Here is a 14635-nt window from a genome sequence, read left to right on the forward strand (position 1 = left end):
AAGTATTTTATGTGTATAATAACATATGGATGGGCAGTGTATGTACACCTAAGTGGTGAAGGGTCACATGTACAAAACTTCTTAAGTTGTGGTGTCTTGTAGAGGCCAGCCAATCGGAAGGCCACAGTGCATTGTGGGTTGAATCGTTATTTTGAGTGTACACTTATTGTAAACAACTGAGCAGTGAGAATCGTCTTTGCTTTCATCATTGTCTTTGATAAATGGGACACTCGTGTTGTTTGAAAGGCGATAATTCAGTACATTTATTTATTCCATGGACAGCACAGAGCTCTCCTTTGCTGCAGCAGTTATAAAGTACGAGGAGTCGGGTCAATGTGCGCATGGACTCATTTTTCCGTTCAAAATTAAGGCGATAAAAAAAGGGCAATTCAACAGAAAATTGCTCAGCTCTTTCAGAGAGAGGAAAGAATTGAAGAGGCTTATTTCATTAAATTTTGTTACATTTGTTAGATGGGGAGGTTCAGAACATCTTCCATGTCAATGTGCGATCTTCAAAATACATTCCATTTCACTGTAAGTCATTTGTATTTTTTGTGACATGATTATTTGACAAAAAATTTTCACAATTGTAATTCTATGTTCTTTCGGAGTTCAATTTTTGCATTTAGACGTGAGGAAATGAGGGAAAATAAAGAGATAGAGGTTGGGATTTCTGCTATTTTATTAACTGTTACATTGAAAAATACAATTTTGAATGAAAATCAACTTCTCATGTTTACCTTGTGATAGGATGTGTAATGCAGTAGCCTAATGCATGTGTAATACCGTTTTATTTTTATGTGTGTAAAAAAAAAATTCTGGCTCCGTGGTGACCTTCATGTCGGGGAGTTCCAGCAATGAATTCTAGCCACTTTCCCCTCTGGCGGTCACCCTAGTTAAGAGCCGTCATGGCGTCAACATCCTGAGAAGAAGCAGCACCTCCCATTTTACTGCGCTGGCAGCCTCAAATCAGCCTGACGTTGGTGACTGTCACATCATCCTCCACCAACAGCCTGTGGATATCTTGCAGATCATAACCATCATTCTCGTATTCCACCTCAAAGTCGTTGCCGACGGCCAAGCGGAAAATGTCGTCGCCGCACTCGATGGTCATCTGTAAAAGAATGCATGATTAGTCCAGCCGACGTGAGAAGAAGCTCCAACCACCTCAATTTTTTGTAATTTGATGGTGTGCCTAAAATGACATAATGACCTCAAAGTCGCTTCCGGCTGCGAAGGGGAAGGAGTCCTTTTTGACGATCTTGTTGACATACTTTCCATCAACATGACTCCCGATGCGGGTCAATAGCTCAAGGTCCCCATCTTTGAAATCAACTTCGATGCGCATCGGGGTGTCTTCACCGTGGCCCAAAGATAGGTGGACGATAAACCTGCAATACAGACAGGTAGTTCTTGTAACAGCGAACCTAACACAACGTGGGGGAATGGTGACAATTACTTGGTTGGGTTCGGCTTCACTTTTCCTTGGATGACGATGATGCAGCCAGCGTATAGACGCTCTTTGAACAGCACTTCGGAAACTTCCTGCACGCACACATAAAGGCAGCGTGAAATTGATATATCAGTCAAGCGCTAATCGCTATGGGCAACCTCCAGAACATGCCAACTACAACTCATACAATCGTCAACTCACCTGGTACACATCCACTTGGAGGTTGCAAGTGCCTTTAATGCCGTTGTACATAATCTCATCGCTATCTGGTATTGAAACAAACATCAACCAAGGTAGGACACATGAGATTTGACATTAAGATTTTAAGTGTGAGTGAGCACATTGCATATTAGGAAGCCATGAATCTTCCCAGCTAAATAATCAGCACACCATGTGATCCTGTGCTCCATCGGTAGACCACATTCAAGCTGCGTCCGCAACACGGTCACGTTTCACAGATGTATATGAGCGCAGAACACTTGCAGCCTCGGAGTCAGAAGTATGATAGTGCACAATTTGCCAACTAAGCAAATGTATTTGATTGATAGGCAGCTAATAATGATGCCTGAATCTCTCAGAATGGAAAAAGTATTAGTGGTACAAGTAGGCCTCTATTATCAATCGTATGCAAGCTCATTCTTAAAGTAGACGAAAGACTAACTGAACTATATGAGGGGCCGTACAAGACATTTTTCATTCTGGCCCTCACACACACATACATTCTCCATTCACATACATATTCACCCTCACACACATATATTCTCTCACATTCATATATTATTCACTCTCCAAACTACGGCCCGCCTCCACATTCGGTCCGGCCCCCTGAACAATCAATTTCTTTTTTTTCCAATAGTGTTATTTATTTCCTGGCTTTTTTCTGTGAAGAACCCAGAGGGCTATTTGGTTATCTATTTAATTAATAGTGATAATATTATATTATGTTGAGGTAATTATCGAGGTTTGATTGATTAAATATTTGCTTGGTTGATTGATTGAATATTTGCTTGTGCTCATACATACCATAAATACATAATGCCATATTTTTCTTACTTATATAACCAGTAAATGATTATTGCTTGCTATACCAGGTTGTAGTATAATGCTTAAGTGTTACAAAGGGTAAAAGAGGGTCGGGATGACAACTATTTTGCTTCATGGCCGCATCATTGCGTAACTAGACCTTCCGAGGCATCTTCAGCACCTGGCGTCTGGACCTTCGAGGACAATTTTCCATCCATGGCCGCAGCGTTGCATAACTGAAGTGTCTGGATTATTTTGACTGTTTATATGATTGTTTACATAAGATCTTGCTTCCACATGTGTATTCACTTAGTTCCACCTACATGCACACACATATCCAATCGAAAACCACATGGGTGTCTCCAGCTTGCTCTCCCCTCCCTTAGGGCGACATCCATCTTTGTTTAGGACAAACCCCTAAATAAAATACCAAGGAGGATATTTTTCCTCGAGATCAATTTTGGTGACTCACGAGTCACATGTTGCTCTCCTTGGCCAAGAAAACTGAGTGTCTTCTCTCCTTATGTCTACCTAAAGATCTATTTTTGAACTTGACATATTATCTTTATTTTATATTATTATTTTTATTTTATTTACTTTTGTTCCGTGAAGAATCCAGAAAGGGTTATTTGATTGTGGCTTTCTGAAAAACAATTCATTTTTGCATTTAGGCACTCCTGCAATCGTCACACTTTTTCTGTTACAAACTGACCCGGCCCCTCATCAGAGAAGGGAAAAGTTATGTGGCTCTCACAGGAAAAAGTTTGAGAATCCCCTGCTCTAATCGAAAGCACAGTGTAGTATAGTTGGTGCACACCAACAGAAGGCGCCAACTCACCTTGGCATCGCTTGCAGATGTAACGTCTAAGGGAGGTGCAGGAGAGGTCGTTCAAGCGACCTCGACGTCCCCCCATCTCAACACAGTCTTCATTTTGGAGGTTAGGCTCACCTGCATCCCAGAGCCTGCACAGAAGTACCTTTCATACCGAGATCCTGCTATAAAACAACCTTTCGGCAGCTGCTCTGAAGCTCATCCCTAGTTGAGCATCAGTCGCATTTACAAATCAAGTGCAAAAAAAACAAAAAAAAAAACAAAATCAATACATGAAATTATCCTTAAAAATATATAGTTAAAAAATATATATATATGATTTTGCTCAGTAAGAAGATTTTTTTTGTAATGATCACGTGTGTTTCTTAGATGGACTTTTAGATGGAATTTTGTAAACCAGTGAAAAAATAATGGATATATGGGAATCAGTTTCTCATTTATGCCTCGTTTCACTGTAATGCTGTAATGCATGTGTGAAACCTTTCATTCATTCCATTTCTGAGCCGCTTATCCTCAAGAGGGTCACGGCTGGAGCCAATCCCAGATAACTGTGGGCGGTAGACGGGGTACGCGCTGAATCGGTTACCAGCCAATTGCAAGGCATAAGGAGACGAACAACCATTAGGCGGGGTACGCGCTGAATCGGTTACCAGCCAATTGCAGGGCACAAGGAGACGAACAACCATTCGCGCGCACACACTCGTACCTAGGGACAATTTAGTGTGGTCGATTAGCCTACCATGCATGTTTTTGGGATGTGGGGAAACTGGAGTACCCGAAGAAAACCCAAGCAGGCATGGGCAGAACATGCAAACTCCACACAGGAAGGCCAGAGCGTTTTTCAAAAAACCCTTGATCCCAGGACTGTGAGGCCGACGTGCTAACCACTGTGTGTGTGTGAAACCTGTTGTGTTTTATTGTGTGCTCTATTTAAAACTGTGCGAAAAGCACAACCCCCCCCCCCCCCCCCCCCCCAAAAAAAAAAAGGGCTCCGTGCCTACCCTTATGTCAGGGAGTTCCGGCAAGATATTCTACGCCGTTAACACACACGCGCGTAACGTAAACGTTGAAGGACTGTGATTGGTCCGCTCTTTTTCCGGTTCAGCACAACACCGCCGCCATTTTCAAACATTCGCACACGTCTTCTGTGTTGCCCACGCGTCAACATTTGTTGTTCAGTATTGATTAGCTGCAGCTGCAAATACACTCTTTTCGGTTGCGCAAAATTGTTCAAGCCCACACCTCCTCTAGTGGCATGGTGGTGAGTTACAGAGCAAAGTGTTCCCGTGACGCAGAAGTTCAAGTGCGCAATGACGGCGTAGGGCAGGCTTCACTAAATCCGGACCTCGGTGCCACTTTTCCTGTCGTGTTTTCCATGTCTCCCTCCTCCAACACACCTGAATCAATATAATCAGGATCATTATCAGGCTTCTGGAGAGGTTGCTGATGACATAATCATTTGATTCAGGTGTGTTAGGGGAGAGAGACGTGGAAAACACGACAGGAAAAGTGGCACCGGGGTCCGGTAGTGTTGTATCGGTCGCGAATGATTCGTTCTTTTTGAACGAATTGTTTGGGTGAACGAGACCGAACTAATCACCATCTGCACTGATTCGTTCTATGAAGTTGGTATTTGTTCACTGCGTGGGAGGGCGTTGAGCAAGCGGCAGCGTCTTCTGACATCGCACACGACCAATCAGACGCCAGCCTCATCGCGGGCAGGGGAGGGACCGGAAACAGAATCAGGGCGTATGTCACTCACTTCCACGTGTGGCCAATAAGCAGCCAGCGTGCAGGCAAGGGGGCAAGACTGAGTTTTGTCACTTCCCGTTCAGTGACTCGGTCCTCCGGTTCCTGACCTAGCTTGCTGCTAACGTGACTTTCCAGTAATGACTATGCGGTGAACGAATCAAAAAATGAAAGGAAAGGACTTTGTCACATATTTGTTAACGTGGAGCCTATCAAATGCAGCTCAAAAAGACAAAAACACCACACAAATCTAGCGAGCATGGTTCAGTGTACTACTTTTCTCAACAGACTCGGGACTACCTATTACGACATACTATCAAATTTACAGTAATTTAAAACACGGGTAGCTACGAGGCAAGCAAAAGCTGAGCTGCGGTCGCGTGACGGCAATGAAGGGGGCAAAGAACTGTCACTATATGGAGGCTTCATGGCAGCGATATTTACCTCATATGTGCACAGAAAAAAAGAATAGTATGATCACCATAATACTGATTTGCAATGAAACGGTATACACATGTCCATTTTTTCCAAGTGTTTTATTTTTTTTTTCCCATGTCAGGTGTTGGTTGGTTTGACAAATTATGTCAATCCGTCCATCATGTGCTACTCAAGCGCCCCACAACAACGCACATGGACACGGGAGATGTCGCAATATGTCTACATTTTTCTTAACAGACTAATGAGAGTAGAAAGGCGATATCGTAAAGAGCAAACAATTATTTCTCGTCAGCATTTGACAATCTGAGATGCGGGGACGACAGGGGAGCTGACCGGATTATTTTATTTATTAATACCAGTGCAAAACGTCAATACGATCACCATAATACTGATTTGCAATGAAACTGTATATACATGTCATTTTTTTCCGAGTGTTTTATTTTTTTCCCCCGTGTCAGGTGTTGCTTGGTTTGACAAATTATGTCAATCCGTCCATCATGCACTACTCAAGCGCCCCAAAACAACGCACGCGGACACGGGAGATGTCGCAATATGTCTACATTTTTCTTAACAGACTAATAAGGGTAGAAAGGCGACATCGTAAAGGGCAAACAACCATTTCTCGTCAGCATTTGACGATCTGAGATGCGGGGACGACAGGGGAGCTGACCGGATTATTTTATTTATTAATACCAGTGCAAAAATTCAGTACGATCATCTTAATACTGATTTGCAATTAAACTGTCAAATATCAAAATGCAGTATTGTCTTTATTTCAGAGCAGCACATTCGAAAACTAGCTATTTACACTTATAGTTTTAACAATAGTGACTAAAAATAATAGTGATGAGCATGAAAACAAAAATACAACAGAGTGAGAGGTAAATATGTGTTGGTCGATCCATTTAGAAATTAAACTTTCGATTTATTTTTATTTTCGTGACAGCAAGCATGCTGCGTTGGCTGGTAGCAGGCTAGCAGCAGCATTGTATATGTGATCGAGAACATGCTAAAGAAAGTCCGTGCGCCCCCGACCCCAAACCCCCACTCCTCCCACAAAAGGAAAATGTTTAACCGTGTCCTAAATCGAAATGCAAGCACGAGCCATGATTTTGAGCCCATAGAACTAGGACAGACGACGCGGAAGTTCTCCCTCGCTTTTGCAGCAGCGGGTGGGAGGGAGACGAGGCTGTCTGTGAAAGCAGAATGATATTGCCTGTCACTCATTACTGAAACTACGACGAGTGGTCAATGTGCAAGAGAGGGAGGGACCAAGAATGTCACTTCCCGTTCAGTTATACTGCGAAGCGGTCTTTGGTGATTCGTTCGGCAACGTCACTTCCCGTTCAGTAACCGAACGATTCATTTGGACGGGGAGGGAGATGAGGGGGGCGAACGATTCGTTGAACGATTCGTTTGAACGAATCTTTTTACTGAACGATCCGGAATGGATTCGTTTACTCAAGTGAACGACAGATCCCGTCACTAGGGTCCGGATTTAGTGAACCCTGGCGTAGGGCCTACGGCGTCGCTCCGCTGTCACCGGAACGCAGAAGCATAAATCAGCCTTGACTAGAACCATTCTTCTTAACAAAACGGCCTGTCAAAAAACATTTCAGAAATTCTTTTTAACTAAACGGCCTGTTAAAAAGCAGATACGCTGAGGGATGTTATTTTGATCGATTCTGATTCGGTTGTGCTTTACCAATCATCTTATCGATAATAGTCGCCACATAAGGCTGTTCAGTTCCCTATAAAGCAAAGAAGAAGCACTTTTCCTTGGGTGCAGCTGTCATTTTGGGTGTTATAGTGATGAGTGAGTAGGAAGTACCCAAATTTTACGTGTCTACATTACGCTTTCCTTATACTGCTTACGCTAGTTCTGATTTCAAAGGAGTTCCGTCAATCCACTTCCACGGGTATGGGCTCTTCAGGCCGATCCAGTAGTCAAAGCCATCGAGTTGCTCTTTCAACCAGTCCTGAAACAAATTGCATCAGTACTAAAGGGCACGAGAGACACTTCGTGAAAGGCCGCTCACCCTCTCCGCGCTGCTCCGGATTATCAGCAGGTGCCCCCCATTGGATGAACAGTAGCGTTTGGCATCATCCCAAGATTTAGAGTCATTGGCAAAGCAGTAACTATGTTGGTTGTTGAGCCGCCAGGGTGCCTGACAGCCCTCAGCAGACTTGGGCCGTCGAGTAGGCGATACAACCTTCTTATCAGGGCCCGTAAGAGGAGGGCCCGTAGCACGAGGGCCCGTAGTAGGAGCGACCGTAACAGGAGCTACCGTAACAGGAGGGCCCGTAGGAGGACGGCCCGTAGCAGGAGCGACCGTAGCAGGAGCGACCGTAACAGGAGGGCCCGTAACAGGAACGCCCGTAGCAGGATGGCCCGTAGCAGGAGCGACCGTAAGAGGAGGGCCCGTAGCAGGAGCGACCGTAACAGGAGGGCCCGTAACAGGAGGGCCCGTAACAGGAGGGCCCGTAGGAGGAGCGACCGTAGCAGGAGCGACCGTAGCAGGAGCGACCGTAACAGGAGGGCCCGTAGCAGGAGCGACCGTAGCAGGAGCGACCGTAACAGGAGGGCCCGTAACAGGAACGCCCGTAGCAGGATGGCCCGTAGCAGGAGCGACCGTAAGAGGAGGGCCCGTAGCAGGAGCGACCGTAACAGGAGCGACCGTAACAGGAGGGCCCGTAACAGGAGGGCCCGTAACAGGAGGGCCCGTAGGAGGAGCGACCGTAGCAGGAGCGACCGTAACAGGAGGGCGCGTAACAGGAGGGCGCGTAGCAGGAGGGCGCGTAGCAGGAGGGCTCGTAGGCCTGCAGCAGCGTCCTAAGGGCGTCAAGAAAAATATTCAAATAATATTTAATCATAGCAGTATTCAAAAAATTCAAAGAAAAGAAGAGCAAAACCGTTCATAATAAGTCTTTAAATAATAATGAAATCATTTTTCTAGTGGACCCTCTGCCCGTTTCACTTTTTCCTGTGATGTGATAATTTCACCACAGACCCCAGTCTCACCACCCAGCAGACGAGTGAGCTACCTGAAGGTGCTATTTTTAGCCTCCGCAATTGAGCGACGTTACGGTGACGTCAACTTCATGAAAAGACAAAAGCCCTCCGGGTCAGAAGAAAAAGAAAGAAGAGACCATAAACGTGAAGAAAAACAGAGGTTTGTTGTGATGATTTTTTTTCAACAGCATAAGCACGTAGACTTAGCGCAACTGCAAGCTAGCGGTTATTCACATAGAGTTTATATGACTTAGTGCTAAAGAAAGATTATACTGTATCATTAGCCAGGCTGTTGTTTTAGAAATATTTTCAGTATTCAGCCAGCTGTTGATTAGTTTCAGTTAAATTTACTCCCCCTCCAATTTTTGAGAAATTTGGACAAAGTCTATGGGGGACCCAAATTGTCTTGCTTACTTTCATGTGATGTGAACCACTTTTACCTTGTGTGAAATTTTGCCTTTCAAATAAATTTGCCTTGCCTAAAAAAGTGGCAAGGTTAATTATACAAATACACCATAAAATATGCATTAATAATTTCAAAGTTCTGTGGTATGGGGGACTAAAAGTGCCATGGATTTAAATGCAAACATTTGTTTTTAAATGTGTCATTAATTCATTAAAATGGCAATCACGTTCATGTAAAAAAAAAAAAAAAATTCAATAGGTATTTATTTGCTGTCTTATTTTATTTAATTCATTATTATTGAATAGTCCTGTGTAGTTGCAGTGCTTCAAGAATGTATTTTCTTTCAACTACGCCCATCAAAGATAGTGACCGGGTCCAATAGACAGGTACAGTAGGCTGCAAGACTTTAGGCGCTATCATGCTGGTTTGACAATGAGCAGCTATTTGACAAATATAATGTAAGATTCCACTTTCTTCTCTAGATGCTCTTCTGAAATATTTTCCTTCTGCCTCTGTACATTCTGGGCCATCTTTTACAGCGAACTTATCCACATCAGCACCAAGTCCAAGCCCACCAAGTCCAGGAAAGAAGTGCCCTTCCAAAACAACTGTCATATGAAAGTGCAATAGATGCTTTTGCATCAGTGAAGACAAGGTGAGTAAGGTTATAGGTCGAGGTGAAAAAAAGTTGCATTTTAAAGTGTTCGGTTTGTCTTTATATAGGTTTGTGTTGGTGGGGGGTGTTAATCATATTGTAACAACAATTGTAAAAGTCATCAAGATTGTGTTCAACTGCAGGTTTTTTGTTGTTGTTTGTTTTCCCTTCGGTCATTAAAAGTTCAATTATCCCTCCCCTTCCAGCACCTCAACCTATATGTATTCATGATCCAGATCAATTGAGATCACAGACAATGGTTTTGGAGCTAAGTTTCTGTTGTGTTGAAGCACATGTCTTTTGGACATTCTCTTCCTACGTTTGATACATTATGACAAAACACACACACAGGCACCACATACAAAATTATCCATCTCGCAATGTGAAACAAAACACCTGGAATGTGAAAAGTTGCATTGAAAACCTCAGTCCATGTAGAACTGTAACATATATGTATTTATTTTTTATTTTTTAATGTTAATTTTATTTATATATGAAAAAATACAATTATACATTAATACAAATCTATTGGGTTTATTGATAATTTATTGATTAAAAAAATCATTAAGATTATAATGGAATTTAAAAAAGTAGATATTTATTTATATCATAGGTAAATACTATGACCCTTTAGTATAAAACTAAAACTAACCAAAACTAAACTACAAGAGTATTTAACTGCCATTAGTCAATATTTAGTATTATATATTTAGTGTTATTATATTTAGTAATAATAATACTACTAATAATATAGTATTATATAATACTATAAAATTAAATTAAAAAATAAATTATTATGAATTTATTAAATTTATTATTATTAAGTTATTAAAATTATTATAATAAAATTTAATAGTAATATTTAGTGTTATTTTTTTAATTCATAATAATTTTAATAGTTTTAAAATAGTTATATATATACATTTGTATTAATGTATAATTTTGGTTCGTTTAGCTTACTACTGACAACAACAGAAGTGCGCTTATTCTTAACTGGGAGGACTGGCTATGGATTCTCACGTTTCTGTGCCAATGACGGTGCTAGACGTCCAATCCATTTGCAGCCTTCCAAGGCAAACCGAAGTGAATTTCCAAGGCAAACCGAAGTGAATGTTTCAGGTTTTCAGTCAGTGGCGGTCAGTGAGTTAAATGAGTGGTATATCAATGCTTAAAGTCAGTCGTTAGTTTTAAATAGGCTTTACTACACCCTTTTTTCAAAAGTTCACAGTCGGATCAGAAAGTGTCTCAAAACCGCGGATGTATTATGTATTGTTTCCATTGTTTCAAATGAGACTGACAGTTTGCTTAATATGTCTAGTAATCTGACAAGTATACATTTCCCCGAGGTGGGGCCAATAAAATGCCCTTTTATATTGATCCCCTAATGATCTGAAGAAACAAATCCAGTCCCAACAACGTTTGCAGTGAACCTTGAAGTCAAATAAAAACGTGAACTCACCAAGCGAAGCCCAAATGCCAAGCACGGTCAACGCTTGGAAAAGGAGCGATTGTGCCTTCTTCATCTCTCAGGTCCAGATAGAAGATCAGCCAGATAAACTTCAGAGGAGAATTTAATACGACGCAAGCCTCTTTCGCTCTGTGACAGACACACAAGCTTGACTACGTCACGCACGCACGCACGCACGTCCAACGACACAAAGGCTGGAGGATGACGCTCTAAAGAACTCGTGCATCAAAAGAAAACAAACATACAAACAAAGAAGAATTCGTGCATCAAACACGTCTCAACGTCACGTGGAACATTTGGAAATTAGGGTCGTACTAGTGATGGAGAAACCTTAGCTTTCTGAAGCAGTAAATATATATCAAGCAACGTGTCGAAATGGTTCATTCAGTGTTATGAAGCATTTGCCACGAATCAGTGTGGTGAGTCACGACAGACGACACTGCTTCACCGCTGCTTTCTGTACCGCTGAAGCAAATGTGTTGAGATGGTTCCGTGCTACGAGGCATTTGACACAATTCAGTGTGGTGACATCTTCTGGACAAAAATATATTGAATTTTCATCTAACCAAATGACCAAGTGTCATCTGAACAATGAAACCTGTGGGTGGTATGGTGGTTATATACTATGTCTGATGTGCGAGCAGTAGTGGGTTTGACCACTAGCCTGAAATGTATTCTTTATTCTTCCCCCAGATTAATAAAAAAAAAAAAAATAATAATAATAATAATGAAAACAAACAAACAAAAAAAAGCTGTTGTGTTACTTTTAAATGAAATACGCAAATGCTTGTGCAATAGGGAACTCTTGATGGTAGGTGTATAGAATGCTAGTGACACTGGGATGGGGATTTGGGTGATTCACACATTTTTATTTAAAAACAGAATCATCTCAGCAGCATTTGGTTTCAGCCGGTTCCTCTTTTTGCTAATGACCTCTCCAGCTTTTGAGAATATTCTCTCACATGGCACGAACAAATATACAAACTGACAGATAGACAAACAAACACAAAAACTGACAAACAGACAGACACAAAAACAAACACAAAAACTAAATTGTGTGTGTGTGTGGGGGGGGATGCGTGGGTGTGTGTGTGCGTGTACTATGGCGAGAGGCTGACGTGACTGACCTGAAAAGAAACTGCTTTTCTGTACTGTTTCTCTTTTTTATTTACCAGCTTTCAATTTAACATGTTTAACAATTGTACATGCAGTCTAAACATTAAGTATATGAAAATGTCTTGTAAACAATAAGAATTCAAGTTTGAACATTTATAACAGCTAGTATGACTTGAACAACATTATACAAATCAATACGACGACTGTGCAAACATGTCATTGTAACACAAATGACATACGACTTGAACAGTACACTTCAAACAGACAACTTATTGTTCATGGCTGATGTGACATTATTACTTTTTGCTTTTTACTTCAATGTTTCTGTGTTTTTTTTTTTCTTCTTTTTTTCAGAGCATTTTTTTAAATACATGCACGCACACATGCACCCCCACCACAGAGACACACACGCTAAAGCTATATTGCTCTTATGCCAATGAAGCGTTTAAGATTTTATGATGGCAGTAATGACACAGAATAAAGCAAGCACATACAGAAAAATAGCGGTGGCCATTAAATGGTGATATTATAAGCCCCACTGTTGGATTATAATTTATGGTGAATGCTTTACCATCATAAAAGCTGTCAAAGAAATCACACACACACACACAGATACAAAATAACGCGACATACTAATTGCTAGATGCAGTCGGTGCCCAATCCACTCATTAAGTTCAGCCGTTTTGACAAGGTTAGAGCCGCTATCAGACTCCCATCACGTTCATTTGTAGCGTTAGCCGCTAGCGGCAGCCAGTAGAAAGCAATAGAAGCACCCTCTCATGAAATCGTGAGGAAAGCGGGTGAAAGCCCGCCTGGAGGCCGCCAAGAGTCTACTTAATGTCGGGTGAAAGTTTGGCTAAGCTCCCTTAAGCCCGACTCCATCACGTTTGCTTGTAGCATTAGCCGCTAGCGTTAGTCTACTGGGCTGCTGTTTGCTTGATTTCCTGATAACCACGTGACTTCACATGTAAACACACTGACTGCTTTCTTAAAGGGGAACGAACGTAGCCGAACAACACGGCGTCAAAGCGGGATGAAAAGACTATATTTACTTGTTTTATTAAATGACCAAATTTACCGACATGGTCAAAATTACGTCGGTCATCGTGAAGAATTTTGTTAACGGTCAATTTTTGGTAAACCGCCTGGCTCTGCGGAAAACTCATTTGGGTACAATGCAACAGGTATTTGGATCTGTCAGGACATCTGGTATTGAATGAAAGAGCTACTGTTCGTCTATGTACTGCCCAAAAATTACGTCTTTATGGTACAACAGACGTTATGGCCAACACATATCAAGGGGACGCCGCGTCCCCAATTTTACTACGCAGAGTGTAAAGAGTTCATTCTTGGATAATTGTGAAAAAGTGATCATCCGGGATGGAGGATCGAGCCGCTACTCCTCCGCATTGTGAGGAGCCAGCTGAGGGGGTTCGGCCATCTGGTTTGGATGCCTCCTGGACGCTTGTCCAGGAGGCTTCGCTGAATGTAAGCCAATGTGGAGCTTTGCTCTCATACAAGAAATATATTTAAGGAACTTTTCCAGCGTTATTTCGTTGTGTAAATGCATTTATAATAATCACAAAAATATGTAGACTATTTAAACATTTAGAAAGATGCGGATTTTTTTTTCTGCCAGCTCGAAGAGATTAAAATAAATGTCAAATCCACCGATAGAACAGACACACAAATATAAAAGATATAAATGTTTATTGAATATGCATCTAACGGTATTGTTTAACTGAAAATTCATTGCAAAAGAGAGGCTTTAATTTTTTTTATTATTCATTGTCACAAATGTGATCACACAGAACGCAACCATGCATCTCATCCCCGCATTTCCTTCTTCTCCTGAGTCCTCCCAAATATAACATAAAATTGACGGCGGGGGGGTCAGGCTCTGGGCCTGCAAATCAAGTGAATTGATCAGGCTCGGGCCGGGTTGGGCTGGATTTTTTTAGGCCCAATCTAACCTCTACTCTGACGATGTTCAAAGGACATACATATTCATACAGTCAATGGGACTAAACATATATCACCCTGCTTTATGTGGTAATGCACGATAAATTATTTCTTACACTTAACGTACCAAATCTTATTTTATTGTCCTGACAGCAGACTTTATTTCTTTTCATGTACATAAGTAAACTGGCATATTGACGCATTCACAAATCACACGATCTGTAATTCGCTGCCAACAGACCAGTCGCGCTCTACTCGCTGGAGCGGTGTTGGATTTCGCGGTGAGGGTGGCTTTTAATTCTTCATAACTCCGCATTACTATCGCGCATTCCTCCTCCGTGAAGTAAGGTGCCCGTGCCATCGTCACAAGTAGTTTTTGACTCTGGTCTCCGCCCCCTTTTATGTGAACGCGCAGTAACTCTGATTGGGTTGACATAGGTTCGACTAATCAACCTCATAACTAGCGTCGTAGCACTGATTGACCACAAACTAGATAACCAGGTTTCGTCAACTCCGGTTA

The 14635-nt window shown here is 41.9% G+C and overlaps 1 protein-coding gene across 1 annotated transcript; it reads right to left on the reverse strand.

The window, feature by feature from the left end:
• Positions 1–664: 664 nt before the first annotated feature.
• LOC130927058 (collectin-12-like) lies at positions 665–11193 on the reverse strand. Its single transcript, XM_057852567.1, has 8 exons — positions 11029–11193; positions 7535–8328; positions 7371–7474; positions 3315–3439; positions 1655–1719; positions 1460–1545; positions 1214–1391; positions 665–1114 (listed from the first exon to the last, which is right to left on the reverse strand). The coding sequence occupies exons 1-8, from the start codon at positions 11090–11092 to the stop codon at positions 965–967; spliced, it is 1566 nt and encodes a 521-aa protein (XP_057708550.1). The 5' UTR covers positions 11093–11193; the 3' UTR covers positions 665–964.
• Positions 11194–14635: the final 3442 nt, after the last annotated feature.

The sequence above is a fragment of the Corythoichthys intestinalis genome, chromosome 1 (genome assembly GCF_030265065.1).
Source record: "Corythoichthys intestinalis isolate RoL2023-P3 chromosome 1, ASM3026506v1, whole genome shotgun sequence".
NCBI lineage: Eukaryota > Metazoa > Chordata > Actinopteri > Syngnathiformes > Syngnathidae > Corythoichthys > Corythoichthys intestinalis.

Coding starts and splice junctions, on each gene's coding strand:
- LOC130927058 (XM_057852567.1), bottom strand. CDS start 11,092: ATGAAGAAGGCACAATCGCTCCTTTTCCAAGCGTTGACCGTGCTTGGC. Junction 1,392..1,459: donor GTGAAGCCGAACCCAACCAA/GTAATTGTCACC, acceptor TCTGTATTGCAG/GTTTATCGTCCACCTATCTT. Junction 1,115..1,213: donor CAGCCGGAAGCGACTTTGAG/GTCATTATGTCA, acceptor ATTCTTTTACAG/ATGACCATCGAGTGCGGCGA.